Source organism: Heterocephalus glaber, unplaced genomic scaffold (assembly GCF_053883595.1).
Source record: "Heterocephalus glaber isolate CG9 unplaced genomic scaffold, H.glaber_assembly_v1.0 deba00001608, whole genome shotgun sequence".
In the NCBI taxonomy this organism is placed as follows: Eukaryota; Metazoa; Chordata; class Mammalia; order Rodentia; family Bathyergidae; genus Heterocephalus; species Heterocephalus glaber.
This window is the reverse complement of record NW_028258379.1, coordinates 39,913,259-39,933,316: the sequence shown is the minus strand read 5'-3', so window position 1 is coordinate 39,933,316 and position 20,058 is coordinate 39,913,259. Positions and strand designations below refer to the sequence as shown.

At 61.5% G+C, this 20,058-nt stretch overlaps 1 protein-coding gene across 2 annotated transcripts; it reads right to left on the bottom strand.

Annotated features, from left to right (window-relative positions):
* Window positions 1-1,267: 1,267 nt before the first annotated feature.
* Tnfaip2 (TNF alpha induced protein 2) lies at window positions 1,268-13,812 on the bottom strand. Of its 2 annotated transcripts, none has more exons than XM_013066358.3 (12): window positions 13,635-13,812; window positions 10,394-10,761; window positions 9,595-10,228; window positions 7,583-7,697; window positions 7,345-7,467; window positions 7,080-7,180; window positions 6,494-6,592; window positions 5,939-6,062; window positions 5,211-5,333; window positions 4,843-4,998; window positions 4,597-4,718; window positions 1,268-2,759 (listed from the first exon to the last, which is right to left on the bottom strand). In XM_013066358.3, the coding sequence occupies exons 2-12, from the start codon at window positions 10,737-10,739 to the stop codon at window positions 2,618-2,620; spliced, it is 2,085 nt and encodes a 694-aa protein (XP_012921812.1). In that variant the 5' UTR covers window positions 10,740-10,761; window positions 13,635-13,812; the 3' UTR covers window positions 1,268-2,617. The 2 variants fall into 2 exon arrangements, with proteins under 2 accessions (XP_012921812.1, XP_004836959.1); XM_004836902.4 differs by lacking the exon at window positions 13,635-13,812 and adding an exon at window positions 13,114-13,206.
* Window positions 13,813-20,058: the final 6,246 nt, after the last annotated feature.

Sequence of the window (20,058 nt, the reverse complement as noted above, 5' to 3'; positions counted from 1 at the left end):
CCAGGACGCTTCACCCCCACCCCACCCCTTTACAGAAGGAAGCAGCCCGGGCCTGGCCCACCTCACTCACTGCCCCGAGTCTGGCGGGCCGCCCCAGCCCCTCCTCTGCCACACCCTGACCTCCCAGGTCCTGGGGCCTCTGCACCCTCCCGCAACCTCAGCCAACTGTCCCATCTCAGGGAAGCCCCAGAGCCACAGCTGGATTTCCCCCTCATCTCTATGGGTGCCCTTACCCCTCACCTCCTGCACTTGGGCTTCAGCGCCTATCCACTTCCTCCTCCGGGCACCCCGGCAGGTTGGGGGCTGACACTGTCCTCATACGAGGGCTGACGCTGTCCTCACATGAGGGCTGTGGGCTCTGGTGCTGTTCTCGTCTCACCACTCCGGGCAAATCCGGGCTGGTGACAGGGTGGGAGCAGCGGGGATTGTCACCCTCTGGGACCCACCAGCCAGGTGGAGGTGGTGTGTGTCCACCCCACAGACTCGAAGCTTCCTCTGCTCTCTGACTCTGGGCTCTTGTGCTTGCCCAGGGGTAAAAGGGCACTGTATCTCCATCAGGAGCCAGTGGGAAACAGCCCAGCACTGCCAAGGGCCACACCAGAGCCTGCTGCTCAGGGGTCTGCAGAAGGCTCGCTGGCAGCTCAGCTCCCCCATCCGGCCCGGAGGGGCTCCTCCCAGCTGTAGTGCAAGGGCTTTGTGTCAGTCCTGCCCTCCCCAGGACTCTGCTGGCCCAGGTCCCAGGCGGAACTGGGGTGCACGGGCCGCACCACCTTGTCCCCCAAGAGCCACTTTGTTCAGTGCAGCTTCCAGGCCAGTTCTGGAAATGGAGTCCGGTGGGGCCTGAGTGCAGTTGAGGTGGTTGGGAGCCCACACCCTACCTTCCCTCCCTCCACCCCTCATCCTCAGTGAAAGGGACTAAGGGAGACCCCAAAGGGTCATGATTCCCCCAGCTCTCTTATTTTTTTGAGACAAGGTCTTGCAGCCCAAGCTGGCCTTGAACTCATGGCAATCCTCCTGCCTCAGCCTCCTGAGTGCTGGGATTACAGGGTGTGTGCCACCATCATGCCCAGCATGATCCCCTATTTAGAGATGAGGAAACTGGCAGGCCATGGCCCCACAGAGTGCTCAGCTCATGGGAGGAGGCTAGGGGTGTCCTCTGGGACCACAGGAGGCGCTGAGGAGGGCAGACTGGTGACAGTTTGTCCAAACCCCAAGAGCACCCCATCCCACCTCAAGTTTTTGGCTCCCAAAAGAAACCACTCCACAGTCACGTTTGAAAACAGCTTTTTATATCACACTATAAAAACCCAGATTTTACATACAAAAGCATACAATAAAAAATAATATTAACAACATCATAGAAGGCAACTCCTACAAATACACAAAATCCTTAGTGCGTTCCTCACACGGGCCAGCTAGCTCCCAGCCACATTTCCTTTCTTTGCAATAGTGGTGACGGAGCCAGGGCCGAGAGCATGTGGGATTCCACTCAGCTATACCAGCAGCACCCCACTTTTAAAAAAATTGTGAGGCGGCGTCTCACTAGGGTGCAAGTAGCTGGGGTTGCAGGTGTGCGCCACCAGCCAGCTCGGCTCTGGTTGTGTAAGGCAGGACCTGGGAGAAGGGGACCACTCCAAAGAGCTGGCTCTGATCCCCAGCTCTGCACGCCCTGAGGCACAGGGGGCCTCGGTTGGCCTGGATCCGGGCACTGTCAGGCCCAGGCAGGGCCAGTGCTTTCCGGGTAGCAGAGGCCTGGCATGGAAACTGGATTTGTTTCCCTGGGGCAGAACGGGGCCTGTGCCCGGGCAGAGGCTGAGCAGAGCTGGGGTGAGCAGCATAAAGATCCCCAACGATGCACACCACCTAAAGCAGGGAGGAGATTGGGAGTCTCCAGGTGAGCTCAGCATCATCACAAGGATCCCCGGGAGTGGAGGCAGGAGGATGTGGGAAGGGCATGGCGGGCCAGCCCTGGCTTTGAAGGAGGAAGAGCCAGAGGCAACAAACGGAGGCTGACGAACTCGGAAGCAGCAGGGAGGCCTCTCCCCTGGAGCCTCCGAGCAGGGACAGGGTGGATCTGCAAGGCCCGGCTGTGGTGGATGCCAGAGCCTCCCGGGACCCTCTTGGGGAAGCCCCAGGAGAGGCAGGAGGGTTGGGGTCTGGGCCTGAGCCCCAAGGGCAGCTGACACTAGCCACACGCCCTGTCCCAGACCTGCTGAGCTCCCTTCCAGTTCTGTCTGCAGCCAGACCTGCTGCACCCAGTTCACGGTGGACTGGCTCGAGGGGCTGTGAGCCAGAGGGGCACCGAGCCCCACCCATCAGGAGGACCCTGGGAGCCACACTAGAGAGGGCAGGGGTGGCCCAGGACCCCAGCTCCCTGCTGTGTGCAGCAGCTGCGGTCATTTCCACACAGCTCCTTGGTGCACTCTCGTTCCACCTGACGCGCACACACCGGGCTCTGCCAGGTTCAGGGCCCGCCCCAGACCCTGCTGGGCAGAAGCGGCAGGGGAACGCAATAGGTCCATGAGGGATGCTGGAGCCAGCGCATCTAGACAGCCTCCAAGTGGGGTGGGTGGCCTGCTTGCTGGGTGCTCACAAGCAGGTCAGAGCGCAGGAAAAACTACCCAACCTTTATCAGTGAAAACAGGGCCCGGGAGGGCTCCTGCACGCCCATGTTGATGTCCAGGATGTTCCGGATGCTCTTGGCTTCACTGCTCGAGAGGTTTCCCTTGATGGCCAGGATGGCGCTCAGGTGGCCTTTGCTGGCATGGAGAGGAGCACCCTGTCAGCCCAGCCAGTCCCCAGCACCCCACGCACACCCTCCTGGCTCCCCAGCTTCCAGCTGAGCCTCAGGGCCAAAGCCCCACTGCCCACCGGGCCTCACCCCCCCCCCCCACCGCACCTTTGCTGGCACTTCCTCCATAGCGCTTCCCGTCCGCCAGCTCTCAGTTCACATGTCACCTCCCAGCTTTCCCACCTCTGCAGCAAGCACCTCCTGTCAAACTCTGGGACAGGCAGCCACCCTGGTGCTCTGCCTGATCACCTCACTGCTGCTGGCCTTCAAAAGGCTGTAAGGCACCTGAGGGGCCCAGGACCCGGCCTGTCTTGCTCTTCATGGCATCCCAGTGCCTGTTGCAGAGCCTCGTACCCAGCAGACTGCCAAATAAGTGTTGGATGGTGGGCAGATGGGCAGACGGATGGAAAGGCAGGTAAAGGGATGGATAGGTAGGGTGGGCAAGCAGATGCATGGATGAATGGGTGGAGAGATGGGTGGGTAAATGTGTAAGTGGGTGGATGGGTGGGTGGATTATAGGGAAAGGGAGTTGCCAGAGGCCCCTGCAGTGGTCCTGGTCTCCTGAAAGCCAGTATGACGTCCTCTTCCTCGAGATAGGAAAATGGGAATTAAAAGAAACACAGAGATTGGGGCTGGGGATTTAGCTCAGCAGTTCTGGCGCCTGCCTTGCAAGCACAAGGTCCCGAGTTTGATCCCCGGTACCAAAAAAAAAAAAAAAGAAACACAGAGACAGAGACTTGAGAGAACTTGAGTTTCAGGCTGATCTAAGCCGCTCTGGGCAGCAAAGACAAAGGACTCCAAGGACATCCAGTGTTCATTCATTACAAGTGTGGGAAGGGGGAAACGGCAGGCCTTGGACACCTGATGATAACAAGTATCAAGCAGGCAGGACTGGAGAGTGAGGGCACAGCATATCTGTGCTGAAGAGAACACACGGTTAATTCAGAGAGAAGAATTTAGCTGGAGTCAGTGGACCTTGGCCGGAGTGAACTCAGCCGAGCTCTGCTGCTTCCAATGTGACACAGCTGAATGATGGAGGGGCGAGAAGCTTGTGTCACTGCAGCCTGCTGATCCTGGGCAGGGGTGTCTGGAACAATGGATGGATGAACAGACAGGTAGATGGGTAGGTAGACAGATGGATGCAGGAGTGGATGGATAAGCGGATAAGTAGATGAGCAGATGGACGGACAGACAGATGGGTGGACAGACAGGTCGATCAGTGGATGGTGTTTGGATGGATGGATAGGTAGATGGGTGGGTAGCTGAACAGATGGGGAGATGGGTACTTGTACGAACTGACAGATGAACTGGATGGATGGAGTAGCTCAGCCAGGGGCTGCATAGGACAAGCACATCAGCCCCAGGCCAGGCCTACTCAAACTTCCTGCCATGTCAGAGAGAATCAATGCTCATGGCTTGTCCGGCCCTCGGGCGTCAGCCTCTATGCCAAACTGGAGCTCAGGGCCAGTGCCTAAGTCCTAGTCCCCAAGGGCCCTACACAGAGGACCTGGGCTCTCTGCTGGCAGTTTCCTCTCTGAGTGGTAGCATCACGTAAGGCTAAGCACACGCACTGGGGACCCACACGGCTTGGCTCTGAGAGCTCAGCCCTGCCGCTGACTATCCGTGTTGCCCTGGACACATCCTTCTGCTCTCCGGGCCCAGCTGGGGGACAGGGGCATGCGCTTGCATCCTGGTGGGCTGTAGCGGGGACCCCACCCACAACTGCATCTTGGGGACACAGCAGAGCTGAGCTGTGCGGTCTCAGGGTTGAGGGGGTCACTGCGGGCCAAGCTCCTCGTTCTCACCTGAAGTCAGGGTATGAGGTGGCATAGGTGGCCACCTCCATCTTGATGGCACTGGGGTCTTGCAGGCGGATGATCTCTGCCATTGTGGGAAGGGCGGGGTGCAGCCAGCTTGCAGGGGAGCCCTGAAAACACAGGTCAGGCTGCAGGAGGCCATGCTGTCCTGTGGGCCTTGGGGCTCAGGGCAGTAACTGCTCAGGCTTGGAGAGACCCAGGGGCTGCAGGCTCTGGAGGGGGCGGCAGGCTCACGTTCTGTTTGCAGAAGAGCTGGATGGTGTCAGCATTGGCCAGGATGTGACTCGCCAGCTGCTGCTGCTGCTCGGCCGTCTTGAGGACCAGTTGGCGCTTGCTGAGGCGGATGATGTATTCCTTCACCAGGTGCAGGTGCACAGCCTCCATGAGCTCCTGCGGCAGTGCCAGGGTGGCATGAGCCAACTACTGATGGGGAGCTCACCACCTCCCTGGGACCCTCAAAGCCAGGATTCCAGGGAGGGAGGAAGCCAGAGCACAGGAGTGCACACGTGTACGGGGGTGTGTGGGGTGAGGGTGCACATGCATGTCAGCTGGCAGGGGTGTCCGGCAGCCCCAGCCCCAGCCCCAGCCCAGGGGCTCCTCACCTCCCGGAAGCAGTCCTGCAGTTTCCAGAACTCCGGCAGCCGTCCATCCACAGTGGCGAGGATTTCCTCCAGGGTCTCAGCAGGCACCGCCCAGCGGGTCTTCGTGAACCTCTTGAACAGAGGCTGAGACAGGAGAAAGGCAGGATGTCTGGTCACACCCGGGAGAGGAAGGGCTCCAGGCCCAGACACCCTCGCGCTGACACACACGGCCCTCGGAGGGGCTGGGACTCAAGGCCTCCCAGGGACCGGGACAGAAGGCAGGTCGTGTTCTCACAGACAGGAAGTGGAGGCAGTCTGCACTCTTCTCCAAGGGCATGCAGCAGAGGCTCAGGAGCAGGCCCGCCTGTCTGCCGCCCCCCCCGGGGCCTTTCCACTGCCTCCCTCTTAGATAAACAAACTTCTGCATACACAAGGCCTTGTGCCGGGCTGGGCCTGTGAGACTGTGCCAAGTCACCAAGGGTCACTGCACCGGCCTTCACCACCCACCAGGTCTCCCAGGGACACTGGGCGGGAGGGAACCCCTCCTCAGCATTTCAAGGGACCCCCAACACCCCCTTTGCAGATTTCTTGGCCCCTAAGATATGTGATTCTGGTTGCCAAAGCCCCTAGCCCTGGAGCTGGGGGGCAGGTAGGAAGGTCTGGGGGCCCGGACTGGGGGTGCTGGGCTCCTCCAGGCTCCTCCCTTCTGTGCCCTCCCTCCCATGCTAGGCTCTGGACACGACGGCCACCTTCAGGTCCACGAACAGGTTCTGGAGCAGGATGTCAAAGCCGTGGCTCTTGATTTCACTCAGGGGGTCCAGCAGTTGCCTCTGGGGGTCCTGCAGTACCTGCCAGTTCTGCTCTATGGATGTCCTGGGTGGTGGGGGCAGCAAGGTCATACAGCCTGCCCAGCCTGCAGCCCCACAGAGGGAGCCCTGGACGGACCTTCTAAAGCTATTTCTTCACTCTGGAGCCCCCAGTGGCTCCCCATTCCCTGTGGAACCAAATCCAAGTCCTCTCATCCATGCCCCTGCCCCAGCACACACCTGCAGTCCCTCACTTTCTGCCTGAGAGCAAGCCATTCTCCTCCCCACCCTAGGCACCATGTGTTCTACAGATCACGGAGCTCTCCACAGTGCTGCTGTGAGGACAGACTAACCAGCAAGTCACCCTCAGGACGTGCCTGCTGCTGCTAGGCCTGGCCCTTTCCTGCGGCCTTGCTAACTTTGATGCCACATCTGTGGCTCCTCCTCCCTGCACCTCCCAGCCTCAGCTCTCTCTGGCAAGCCTGCTCAGACCCTCACCTGAAGGACAGGCAGTTGTTGATATTGGCAATAACGTTGGCCCTGTAATTTTTCAGCTGTTTGCCTCTCTCCAGAAATTCATCAAAGGTACGTTGGTAGCTGGTGAAACCAGAAGGGGCTCCTTTCAGGGCCAGCACAGACACTGTGACCGCAGCTGCTTCCCGGGCACCACCCTCTTTGGAATTAGTGCACTATCCTCCCCCGCTGTCCCTGGCTGCTCCTGCCCCTTCCCGCCCCACCCTCATGCATCTGGGTGACCAGAGGGTGCTGTGCCTAGCTCTCAAAGAGAAGCACCAAGCTTATTCTGGGGTGGAGACTGGGGGTGCAGTGGGAAGGCATGGCAGGGGTCCTGGGATGTCCTTTGGAGGACTGTTAGGGACTGCTCTATTGGTGGCTTGCAAATGCAAGTGGGGACAGGATGCACCCACACTGATTCCTGGTGCCTCTCACTGACCAGGGGTGGGGCTAGGCGGAGGATGGTGGAACTGCATGTCAAGTAGGGCACAGGGCTGACCTAGCTCAGACCCCGGTGAGGAAGGAGGGCCACGGCCCTGAGAGGTGGCCGAGGGGACCCGAGCACACCCACCTCCTCAGGAAGGTGGCCAGCTCCACCAGCAGCACTTGCTTAATCTGCAGGCCCAGGTCGGGGGTGATGTTCTCGGCCTTGGCCTCGCCCTGGGAGACGATCTGCAGGGGGTTGGGGGTGAGTAGGGCAGGGCAGGGCAGGGCAGGGCAGGCCAGGGGTGCTGGGGTCGGGCGTGCGCGTGCGCGTGTGCGTGAGAGTGAGTGGGCATGCACATTCCGGCTGCACATGGTGTCCCACGCATGCGTGGGGGAGCAGCTTGTAGTACCTGGATGATGTCGATGGCCAGCTCGCTGTGGCAGTGGCCGTCCAGCTTCTGTGGAGCTACATCCTGGGTCCAGCGCTGCGACTCCAGCTCCAAGGCCCGGGCCATCAGCTCCTTCACATTGTCCTGGGGTGGGTGGGGAGGCTGTCGGCGCCCTGCTCACCCGGAAGCCCATGGCTGTGCCTGCCCCGTCCTGTCATCTCCAGTGCTCCCCACCTCGGGCTCCTGGGCCAGGACTCACCACCTCATTGGACAGGAACGAGGCCTCCAGCAGCCGGATCTGCCTGGGGGGCAGCAGGCTCCCGAGGCTCACACCCTGCAGCTCAGCCGCCAGCGTGGGGCTCCTGAGGATGTCACTGTGGCACAGGGGGCTGGTGTGAGGGAAATGCGCCCATGTGGCAGCACCTCAGCAAGAGCTGCACCCTCTCCACTTGGCTCCTGTGTTAACCGTCTGCGCCGTCTGATTCGGGCCTAAACCCCAAAACTGCCACGCCTCCTCTTGCTCCCCGTCTGCTCCAGCTCTAGAGAGCCGCCCAAAGCCAGGGGTGGCAGTGCACGCCTGTAATCCTGGCACTTGGGAGACTGAGGATTGAGGCCAGCCTGGGATACGTGGGGAGCTCATACACAGCCGGAAGTACATAATGAGCCCCTGTCCCCAAAATAAATAAGTGAATAACAGAAGAGACCCCCAAACCTAAGCCTGGAGGCTGCCCCACCCCCTGCTGGGCACCACCACCATTATCTTGGGCCTGGCTCAACAAAGGAGCCAGCTCCCCGCCTCAGTCCAGGCCCCTAAGAACCCCCTGCAGCTTCCTCAGAACTACCTTCAAATCGTATATCGCCCCTGGAACCCCGTCACTTATGCAGATCCAAACCCCCCAAGCAGATTTGTGCACCTCAGCCTCCTGCCACCCCACTGGGAAGGGGCCCCATGTGCACAGGAAGGGCAGCCAGCCGCCTGACTGTCCTGGGAGCCCTCTCAGCCTAGTTTCTCGGCACCTCTGCAGGGTTGGGGGCTCCTAGAGGACCTGCCCGGCCCTGGCACTTCCTAAGGGGCCTTTGTCTGCCTAGAGGTTTAAGAATGACCCTCTCTGTGTCCCCACCCGGGCTGGATGCAGCTGTATCCTCTGTTCCCCACACTTCTGGGCACAGCAGCCTCAATAGTGCCTCCCTGGACTCCACGCCCAGGCTGGACTCAGTTTCCTGCTTTGCTCCCCCTGGCACTGGGCTAGGAGACCCGGGGTTATTGGGACAGGAAGGCCAACAGGCAGAGGTCCGAGCACCCAGCATTTCCTGGTGATTCAGGACCAGCCAGCAGGACTGGCACTGTCTCCCTGGGACGGCTGCCCTTACCCTGCTGGCTTCTCACCTGCCACTCCGTTGTGCCCTGGCCTCCTGCCAGAGGCTGCCCCGTCAGCACCAGCACCACCCCCTCAGCCCTGCTCACACTGCCTCCATCCCAGGCCTCCCTCCCTCTGCAGAGCCGACGCTCCTCGGTCAGTGCCACGCTGCAGTGCCAATCTCTCCCTTGCAGCTCGGGTGAACAATAGGCACACGCAGGGACTGAGGCATCTGGGCCAATCAGGGCACCTGAGGCTGGGCCCAGCTGGGTACCAGCTGCCCTCCCTTGGCACTGCCTGGTCCTCAGTGGTCAGAACCCGCTCTGGGCTCACAGGGCTCTCCAATGTGACACTCAGTCCCACTGTGCCCTGCCGGCCTACCTGCCTACCTGCCTGGGCTGCCAGCTCAGGCCAACACACAAGACGGCTCAGCCTCTGCCTTCGTGCCGACCTCCTTCCCTGCCTGCCCCACCGGCTCTCCTGCCTGACCCCATTCTCGGTGCAGGGACACTGGCTCTGACTCAGCCAGGCCTGGCTCCTCCTAGGACTCCTGCTCTGGCCGCCCTATTCCTGGGCACCTCTGCCACAGCTCTGCTTGCTCTGCTTTGCCTGCTCCTTCTGGGACCTCATGAATGAAACCAGTCTCTGTGCCTCAGTTTCCCCCATTGCAAAATGTGGCTAGGGCCCAGGAAGTGCAAAGGAGACCCATGTGCCCACTCTGTGGTGCAGAGCTCAGCCCCTCCCCCGTTTTGCTTTGTTTTTTGACAACTATGTACCTCTGGCTGCCGGTGACCTCTAGGTGATCTTCCCGCCTCAGCCTCCCTCCCTGGCACCAGGCCTCAGCCCCTTTTGTCCAGTCCCTCCCTGCATGGTCGGCCCAGCATGCACCCGCAGCCTGTGCCGGCCAGCTCACTTGGGGTAGAGGTTCTGCACCCAGAGCAGCAGCAGGTAGGCGTCACGCTCACATAGCTCGAACTGCGCCAGGGTGGCTGCGTGCGCTGCGAAGTGCTCGTGGTAGCTGCGTGCGTAGGTGCCCACAACATCAAACTCGGCCGGGAACAGCGGCCTCAGCCGCTCTGCCACAGCCTCCAGGTCCTCTTTCATGGTGCGGCCCATGTGCAGGAAGGCACCCTCCATCTCTGAGCGGCCCTCTGTGCCGGTGGCCGGCCGCACTCCCATGCGCTCAGCAGCCACCACAGCCACGGTGTGCCGCCACTGCTGCAGCCAGCATCGAGGACGTGTGGTTGCCAGTGTCGCCGCCCCAGGCCCGGCCTCAGCCGCCCGCCGGTCCTCGCGCTCCTGCTCGGCCACCACGGCCAGTGCCTGGTGCAGGCGCTCGGGCGCAGTGTCCAGTGGCCTCCGCAGCAGGCCCAACACCTGGTCACGCAGCAGCACGTACAGCGCCTCTACCTTGCTCTGCCGCCGCACCAGCTCCTCTTCATCCATGCCACCCGCCATCGCCATGGCCACTAACTCCTGCTCCAGCGCCAGCAGGAGTCCTGCAGCCTCCAGCCGTCCGGCCTCCAGTGCCGCCTTGAGCTCCTCCACTGGGCCAGAGACCAGTGTGAGGCAGCACCCTCGGCAAGGGGAGGCTGGGACCCCAGAAAGCGAGGTCCTGCCCCCCAAGGCTGGGGACACCCCGTCCCAGGAGGCCCTGCCCTGCCCAGGCCTGCACCCCCATGGCAACCCTAGCCCCGGCGCGCCCCGGCTACCTGTGGGCGGTGGGCTGTTCAGCCCTGGCCCGGGCTCGGGCTGCCCCGAGCTGGGTGAGCTCTTCTCCTTCTTCCTCTTCCTCCCTTTGAATATGCTGAACACGCTGGCCAGTCCCTTCGGCTTCTTCTTCTTTTCCTTCTCCTCCACAGCCTCTTCGCCCTCTGGCTCCGGGGCGACCCTGGCCTCCAGGGCTGGCACCAGGTCCTCAGAGGAGGCCTCAGACATGGAGGCCTCAGAGTCCACCTCTGAGGTGGAGGGCAACTTCTGGGGGTGTCCAAGGAAGTCGGGGGTCCTTGGCATGGGATGCTGGCCCAGGAGGCCTTGGAAGGTCATCATCTTCAGCATGGCCCTGGCTCGGGCCTGCAGGCTGCAGGGTGGGAAGAAGGGGTCAGCGGTGGCAGGGACCTGGCCCCCCTCCCGGGCACGGTCAAGCAGCAACAGCAGTGCACTCCTGTGTGACCTGGGCCAGGGCCTAGCCAGGCCTGGTCTCCTGAGCACCAACTCCACTCATCCCTGGCCGTAATGCCTCTGCCTCCAGCACCCCACAGTGGCTCCCAGAATTACCCCTGAAGAAAGAAGAGGCTGGGGACATCTGCCCTCCTGGACAGAGGGGACTGGGCCTTCCTTGCATCTCAGCAAGGAAAAGGGAGGGACAGGGACTGCCCCGATCCCAGCAGACCCTGAGAGGAGGCCAGGCACAAGCTGCTGTGCACTTATTTATTTTGGCTTTTTGAGACAAGGTCTCCCTATGCAGTAGGGCTGGCCTTGAACTCACTGTGCAGCCCAGACTAGTGTGGAACTCACAGGGATCCTCCTGCCTCAGCCTCCTGGATGCTAGGATTATAGGCATGCACCACCCTACCCAGCTTTGCTGTCCATTTAGACAATGCAAGGACAGAAGTCCAGAAAGGTCAGGACCACACCAGCTGCACAGAGCACCAGAAAGTTCTTATCTAGCTGTGGAATCTTGGAAAGATCCCCTTGGGCCCAGAGTCTGACCTGCTGGACAGGGCCCTGGCTCAGGTCTACAGAAGCCAGACCCTGTCAGTGAGGGATGGACCTCAGTGACGGCTCAGGAAGGCGCAGGGAGGCTGCCTGTGGTCACATAGTGAGGGCTGGGACCCAGGCTCCCCAGCTCCACCCCACCGCAAAATGGGTGACATCACCATCACAAAAGCCTGCATTGCTGTGCCTTTCCTGGGTGCCCATCCCTTCTCTTCCTCTCCCACCCAGAAGGGTTACTTAGGCTCAAAATATCCCTGTGGCTGACAGCCTGGGCCTGGAAGCCAGGTCAGCTGGGCCCTGAGCCTGGCTTTTCCTTGCCTCTGCATGCCCTGCTGCCCTGCAAGCAGCCTGGAGGAGGCAGGCTCCTCCCCACTGTCAGAGCAGGGCTGGGACTCCCAGAGGGGAGCAGGAGGCCCCCAAGAGAGGAAACGGGCTTGCGTGACCATAACCACGGTCAGTGCCAGCTACTTCCCCACCCTCAAGAACAAACACACCGAGCCGTACCTCAGCCGTGTCAGGGTGACTCTGAGGAACCTCTAACAGAGCTGGGAGGCAGGCAGGACCAGCCACAAAGCCGGAGGGAAAGTGAGGCTGAGGACAGGGTGCTTGCTTCCCAGGCGCAGCGGGAACTCAGGGTGAAAGACCCCGGAAGCGCCTTCCACCTCCACCTGCCCAGCTTCCCTGTCCCAGTCTCACACCCTGTGGCTTGGCCAGAGCCACCCGGGGCACAGGATGCCGAGCTCCTCCCAGCCCAGGCCCTGCCAGGGGTTCTCACCAGGGCCCCAAGACAGTGTCCCACACTCCTGGACCTCAGCTGCCTGCCGGGTGCTGGGTGGGCCACAGCTCCCCTCCAGGACCGGGAGGGGGTGTGCCGGCGAGCCCGAGCCCAGGCCTCCCAGCTAAGTGCACACCAAGCACCCACAGGAGGGGTCTGGCCTGTGGGTGCCCCACGCCGGGTGCCCGTGCCCACCAGCTGGCCCATCCTGCTCTCACTGCCCTGCCTCTCAGTAACCAGCACCCCGTTTTCAGTCCCCTGAGCTCCGCTGCCTTATCTGTTCTTCGGCCCCAAAGCTGCAGCAGCCCTGTCTCATTCCCATCTCCATCACCATCAGCTGGCACAGCAGTAAGAAAGGCACACACGGCACTGCCATAGCCTGCGTGAGGGTGAGTCCGGGGCCCTGTGCCAGCTCCAGCACAGCTCCGCGTGCCCGGAAGCCCTGGCCACGGCGGGGCCCACTGAGGCAGGAAGGGCCTGCTCAGGGGTACCCTGTGGCCCCGGCCTCGGCTCAACAGCGTCACCCCCTGCTCCCAAACCCCAGCACCGCCCCTTCCCGGGTCGGGGCTGAGGTCCACGCAGTGCCTCCACGGGCCCTCACTGGGGTGACAGGGACACCTGGCGACGACCTGAGTCCACCCCGGCACGCGGGAGGAGGGGTCACCTGGCCTGGTCGCACTGCCAGGCCGTCTCCGGGCCGGGATTTGCGGGGAGCTGCACATGGAGACCCCAGGGCCCTGGGTGTCCCGGCCGCCTTCCTCGGGAGGAGCCCTGCTCCCGGGTGGCCTCGGTTTCCCCCACAGAAGGACCGCCCGGGGACCGGGCCCTGGGAGGGTCGCCTTCGTCCCCTCGGTCCCGCCAGGCCCCTTCCTTGGGGGATCGGGCCGGGAATCGGGCCGGGGCGGCAGGGAGCGTCTCCCGGCGGCGGAGGTCACTTACTGCGTCTGGCCAGGCGGCTGCGGTCCGGCCCCGCTCGGAGCGGCCTGAAATAGCCGGGGCCCCGCCCACCAGCCCGCCCCGCCCCGCCCCGCCGCGCCCCGCCCCGGCCGCAACCGCGGAAAACCCGCAGCTGAGACGAGCTGAGCCGAGCCGGGCTTTGTCCGACGCGGCCCCCGATTGGCTGTCGGCTACTCCCGTCACGCATCCCGCAGTCCGCCCAGGGGCGCCCCCTCCCCGAGGCTTCCAAGCTGGGGACCCCCGTGGCCTCGGGGGCTTGCGCTTCTGCGCCCCTTGCGCGGGACGGGGCGCGCTCCGAGCGGTGAGGGGCGCCGGGGTCACTCGCGGAAGTGTTGGAGCGGCAGGAAGGCGGCTGAGACCCTGCCGGGTGCCCGCTAAGCCCTTTCCCTTTCTGGGTCCCCTCGAGCCAGGCTGGGCCCAAACACCCCTCCAGCGGCCCCCGCGCTCGGGCCCGAACCCTCTCGGCCGCTTCGCCCTGCCAGAGTGGTCTCTGCGGGTCCTACCCCTTTCTGTGCCTCAGTTTCCCGTCTAGTTTCTCAGGCCTCCGGAGCGGGAGGAGGGGTGGCCTGGGGCGCCCGAGTTCACAGAGGAGAATTCCTGCCCTCTGGAAAGGATCCTGTCATTCAGGAATTTCCCGCTGGCACCCGCTTCCTCTTCTACTTCTCCCCCGCCTTTGTTTGGCCCCTCTTGGCCCCCTCCCGGCCGGCCGCGAGGGCAGAGGCGGGGCTGAGTGGGGGCTGTGCTCAGGGGGTGGCCCCGGGACCGAGAACTTCCTCCTCCCCCGACCCCGGGGGTGGTGGCCAGGGGCCAGGTGTCAGTTTGGACATTCATCCCTTTGTCCCTGGGGGTTGGGGGGGACGGGCGAAGGAGGCTGGGGGTGGCTCTGTGCCTGAGGGCCCCCCAGGACGGCGGTTTTCAGATGAACCCCTGAGCGTGTCTTCAGGCTGGGGGTCCACTGCTCCCCAGGGCACAGATGGGGAAACCCGAGGGCCAGGCCCAGAAGGGCCAAAGAGAATTCAAGCAAGGCTCTGGCCCGTGGCCTCCGGGCTGGCTGCCAGGATGGGGAGCATTGTGCAACCCCACCAGCCCCACCCAGCACCCTCCATCCGCCCTCTCCTAATTCCAAACAGATGGGGAGTCTGCTGGGGCCGCTGGGCTCTGGGGGAGAGGGGTGGCCAGGTCCCAAAGACCCCACGTCCACGCTGAGCCCTGGTCAGTGTGGAGCTGGGGCTGGGCCACCAACCTTGTCCCCAGTGCCCCAGCAACTCACCCAGGCCAGCAGTCATGGTTGGAGGCGTGACGCGCTGTCCCCTGTGTGGCCTCGCCAGGGACTTCCCTCTCTGAGTGGGGCCGGAGGGTCACAGGGCCCGTGTGAAGCCCCCAGTGCACGGGAAATCTGAAAATGGAGCTGGATGGAGGGGAAGGTGGAGATGGTGGACAGGAGCAGGAGAACCCCTGGGCATGAGCTGTTTTGTCCCCCCTCCTGACGGTCCCCAAGAGGGAGCCAGTGGCCAGCCAAGAGCTCCACCAGCAGGAAGTCAGGCACCTGGCCACAGGACCAGCTGCCGCCCACTCCCACCCAGGGCTGGGCAGGAGCAGCTGGCAACACCCCTGGTCCAGCCTAGAGGCCCTGGAGGTCCCCTCCTTGCACAAGGCCTGAGACGCGTGGGCTCCCTTCTGCTCAAGCAGTGAGTGGTGACTGGTTTTCATCCCGGTGAAATAACAACAGCACTGGTTCACCCTGTAGCCATCATACCATCACCGATTTAATGTCAGTGGCCCTGAGTCACCTGCAGGACCCGAGCTCTGTCCCGTTACAGTCGCTTCTCCTCCCTCTCCCCCAGGCCCGCAGCCACCGGCCTTTGGATGGCGGTGTCAGCTCCCAGCAAGGGGAGAACAGACTTGTCCTTTCTCGTTGCAGCCAGAGTTGGAATGTCTTTCCCCTTACGTCTGCACTGCGTTTCCCTGCACGCGTGGACACGCTGCACCAGCCTTGCCCCCATAGACGCTTGGGCCGCTGACACCTTTTGGCCACTGTGAGCGGTTTTGCTATGACACGCATGTGGGAATCGCTGTTCACGGCCTTGCTTTCAATTCCTGGTGTGCACAGGTTCCGGGCTCTGTTTAGGTGCTTTGCATGGGAAAATCCTCTCCAGTGGGTGCTGTGTGACCATCCCTCCTCACAGAGGAGGAAACTGAGGCACAGATAGGTCCAGTCGGGTCCTGTTGGAGGTGGAGCTGTACTCTGCTTCTCCTCCGACTTGCTCTGCCTGAAACGCAGCTGGATGAACTTCAGTCAGGCACAAGGAAGAACTTAGCCCCGAGAATTTAAATGGAGAAAGAAGTACTGTTCTCTTCTTTTTTTCTTTTGGTACCAGGGATCAAACTCGGGACCTTGCGCTTGCGAAGCAGGTGCCCCACCACTGAGCTACATTCCCCACCCCCCTTTAATGGTATTGGATATTGATCTCGGGGCCTTTTCACTGAGGAACATCCTCAACCCTTTTTATTTATTTATTTTTATTTTGAGATATGGTCTTTCTAAGTTTCCCAAGCTGGAATCAACCTTCCAGACCTCCTGCTTCAGCCTCCTGAAATGCAGGGATTACAGGTGTGCATCACCATGCCTGACTTTTTTTTTTATTTATAAGTTTATTGGTACATTTTGGGTATACAGTATGAGGACATTCATCACTGGGAATTTGCACCTTTACATGATATATCTTGGTTCTTATTTTTTTCCCCACTTCCCTGCCCTCCCTTCAACCCCTCCACCCCTCCCTATTTACAAAGACTTTGTTTCTGTTTTTTCCTTTTCTCATATCTTTTCCTTTCCCCTACCCCTTCCACTTCCCCTTCCCCTTTGGCCCTTTTCTTCCTATTTCACATCATCTATTATACATTTTGGTCCTCATTTACTCACACCGGAGAAACTATTTGGTATTTACACGTGTGTGTCCTATTTATTTCACTTAAGAGTATCGCCTCAATGTGCATCCATTTAGCTATAAATGTCTCTAGTTTATCATTCTTTATGGCTGAGTAGGACTCCATTCTATAAAAAAACCCACATCTTTTTTTTTTTTTTTGGTACCGGGAATCAAACTCAGGTCCTTCTGCTTTCGAGGCAGGCGGCAGAACCACTGAGCTAAATCCCTGCCCCAATCCACGTCTTCTTTATTCAGTCACCAGTTGATAGGCTTTTGAACTGTTTCCAAGATTTACCTTTTACAAACTATGCCGCTATAAACATGAATGCCTGACTCTTTTTATATCTTTGGAAAAACTTTTCCAATCCTAGTTAACTCAGCAGGGCAGGAGGGGCCGGCCCAGCCCTGGCAGCCTGTCTGGCCAGCGATAACACAGGGCAGGGCAGGGTGTTCTTCCCTCCCCCACGTGTGGTCTGCTTTTCTGAGAAGGCAGCTGGAGGGAAGTTCTCCAAGGAGGGGAAGTTGAGAGAGAAGGGGCAGTGTCCAGGGGGCTCAGAGGTGCAGGGCCCAGGTGGGGGCCGGGCAGGTGCTGGGGGCTGAGAGTCGTGGCCTGGCTATAGCAGAAGGTGGCCCTGGACACAGAGGCGCTGGCTGCTGGCCCCGTGGGCAGGCCAGGGCACGCTAGGATGTCCCCATTGGCTCCTGGGGCGCACCCACTTCCCCCTGCGAGATGACTTGCATTTCCCGCTGCCCCAGCCTTGCTCTCTGGATGCCACTGTGTCTCCTTTTCCCTTCTCAGGCTTCTCCAGACCTGAGAACTTCCCTGGCCAGGGTCGCAGAGCCTCCGTCAGTGACAAGGAAACTGAGTCTCACAAGGAAGCGGACACAAGGGTTGAGGCTTTGAGGCCGAGCTCCCTGCTGCCCCCAGCCTTCCCAAGAGAGGAAGTGACTGGCCCAGGGTCATTCACTGCTGCTTGGGGCTTTGGCTGGAGTCTGCTGACCGCCCTGGGATCACAGGATGACCAGGACAGCTGACCAGGACACCCTCAGGATGCCCCTGCCTCTGGGGCACTTGCCAGAGGACATGTGACAGGCAGTGCTCCGCCCCTTCCTCCCAGAGGAAGCCTGGCCCAGGACTCCTCATGTTTGGCAGATGGGGAAACTGAGCCCTGAGGAGGCCTGGCTCTGAGCCTGGGTCCTTTCCCTCACTGAAGACGTCCATGTGGGAGAAGCGGGGCCCTGGACAGCAGGATCCGACCCCAGCTGCCTCTGAGGACCGAAGGGTGGGATGGCTGCCTGGAGGTGGCAGCTGGGAGGAGCCCCTGGGCGTGGGGCTTTCCTCCTATGGGTAATGGGCTGCACCCAAGGGTGCCCAGCCTGAGCCAGGGGCTCTCGGCAGTGATGCAAAATGCCAAGCATGTCCACCCCGTTGCTGGGGACAGGCAGGGGCAGCTGCACACAGGCTGTTCTCTGAGCTGGCATGATTTCCAGGAAGCAGCTGCAGCCCTGGCCCCGGCAGGGGCCTGTCATCAGCTGTCACATGGCAGGCGCTGTCCCAGGGAACTCCAAGAGGCTGGAAGAGGTGGGCAGGGAGGGAGCTGCCCCAAACCTTGGCATCTGTGGCTTGCAGCATCCTCAGGGCTCCTGGCACGGAGCTTATGCAACTGGTCTGTGCTGGATCTGCCTCCCCTGAGCCAGGCCTCCTGTCAAGGCAGCCTTTCTGTGTCCATCTCCCAGTTTTTCACAGGAAGACCGAGCCCAGAGAGGTACAGTGACTTCCCCAGGGCTGCACAGCTGGCCAGCCGCAGTGCTGGCTTCTAGCCCAGGGCCACTTGATGGGAGGCTGATCCTTCACTGCAGAACTGAAGCCCTGGGGAGCAGGGACCCAGAAACAGTGGATGCTGCCTCGACTCCCTCCTTTCCAAGCCCCTGCAGTTCCAGAGTTTGGGGATTCCACCAGACAAGAGCCAGATGATGGTTTTATCATCCCATCTCCTCACCCCAATCAATGCCTCCAGCACAATCAGAAATTCCACTTTCTGTGCCAGTTGCTTGGGGAAGTACCACTTTTTATGGGGGGTGAGAAGGGGACTTTTCACCTTAAAACTTTAATGTCCCTTTAAGCTTTTGATCTCTGTGAATTTATCATTAAACAGAACATTAAAGCTAAAAATGCACACAGCTAACAGGCCGTCCAGGAAGGAGGAAGGGCTTTTGCAGTGACGTTCAGGCCCCCAAGGAAGTCCTGGCAGAGGATCGGGCTGAGGTGGGCATGGCACAGTGCAGTCCCTTCAAGTGTTTCAGGACAGCGGGGGCACAGGCTCCCAGCACAGCTGTCCCAAGCAGCTTCCACGGGGCTGGCGGGAAGGCACGACAGTGGATGGTGGCCCTGCAGCAGCCCCTGTGGTGTGCTGGGTGCTAAAGGGGTTTTGTGTAGCAAAGGGAGGGAGACTGGGGATGGATGGTGGCTTTGAGGGCCTTGCAGCCTCCTGTCCCCACCCGGACCGTGGAGAGGGGCTCTGCAGGAGGCCCTGCTGGCCGCTGTGGGTGCTGCCCCCATGAACCGGCCTGCAGAGGCCTGGGGCCAGAGAGGAAAACACCAAGTCACCAGGCAAGGAAGGAAGGGGAGAGTCTGTGCGACACACTGACTGCCACCTGAGCATAGCCTTCCTGGCAGGACCCTGTGGACATCTCCCTCCCTACCGGCCACTCTCTCCGCATGGCGCACGCGGAGACTATGTCCCAGGGGAGACCTCCAGGTGTCCAGCTAGGGGGAGACCCACGAAGGCTGGGAGCCTCAGCCTCCTGCAGGCTGTTCTGGCGCAGCACCCACCAACAGGGCCGAGGCCTGAGCCCAGGGCCAGGAGGGCCAGGAGGTCTGGGGAGCCTGAGCTGGGTGGGTGCTGCAGTCCCTGCAAGCCAAGCTTACCGTCCTATGCAGCCCCAGGTTTGGCAGAGTGGGCCCTGCTCAAGGACCTCAAGGCCAGGGCCAGAAGCAAGCCCCAGTCAGGAAGAATCCAGGACGCCTTGGGGAGCCAGGGCAGGCCCTGAAGAGGGAGGAGCAGAGCGTCCCACAGTGGCGGGGTGGGGGAAAGGCTGGCGTCTGAGCTTGAGGGGCCAAGAGGATGTCGGGTCTGTCCTGCTCCGCGCACAGAGAGGCTGCGTAATGCCCTCATCCCAGCTAGCGAATGCTGTGCACATGTGCAGACCCACACTCGCGCACACATTCTTATCCAGACAGCTGGCCAGCCAGACCTTCCAGCCCTGTGCTTGGCCTAGATAATGACAGGGAAGGCAGCCGAGGCCCATGGCAAGCAGCCCTCAGCCCAGGACAGCCCAGCCACCTGCTGCCAGCCTTCCCACTGCACCCTCGGAGAAGCCGCCATCACCTCCTGCTCCCCAGGGTGCCTCAGGGAGCCAAGGCTGGTCCTCGGCCACTGTGGAGCTCCCGGAAGGCACAAGGTGCACGCTGACGCTCCTTGCAGGGAGGCACAGGTCCTGCCAGGAAACCCAACTTCCCGTCCCCGGGTCTAGAAACCCTCAGGAAGACAGTCCTGAGGCTGTAGGCGGGTCCAGGTCGCCATCCCTCCCTACCTTGCCCCCCCAGTGCTTCCGCCCACGAGAGCTTGCACACAAGCAGGGTCCCAATCCCTGCATCCAGAGCCTTTGTGACCATTCCTTGCAGACCGTGGCCAGGAAGACGCTGGGGACACTGGGTGTTGGGGCGGCCAGGGGCTGGCTTCGTGGCTGGGAGGTGCTGATAGCACCCACTTCACAGCTAGAAGACTGGGGCACAGCAAGGTAAAGGAGCTTGCCTACAGTGTCACTGTGTCACACAGGGAGGTAACAGCGGCAAGGCCCAGCCCTCCTGCACCCTCCCAGCCTGCCTGGGCAGCCCAGCCCCAGAACCTTCAGCTTCCCCACCTGGGCCTGGGCAGGTCCAGGCTGGCCAGGGGCAGGCCAGGGACGCAGGAGTTCGGGGCGGGACTGGGACTCC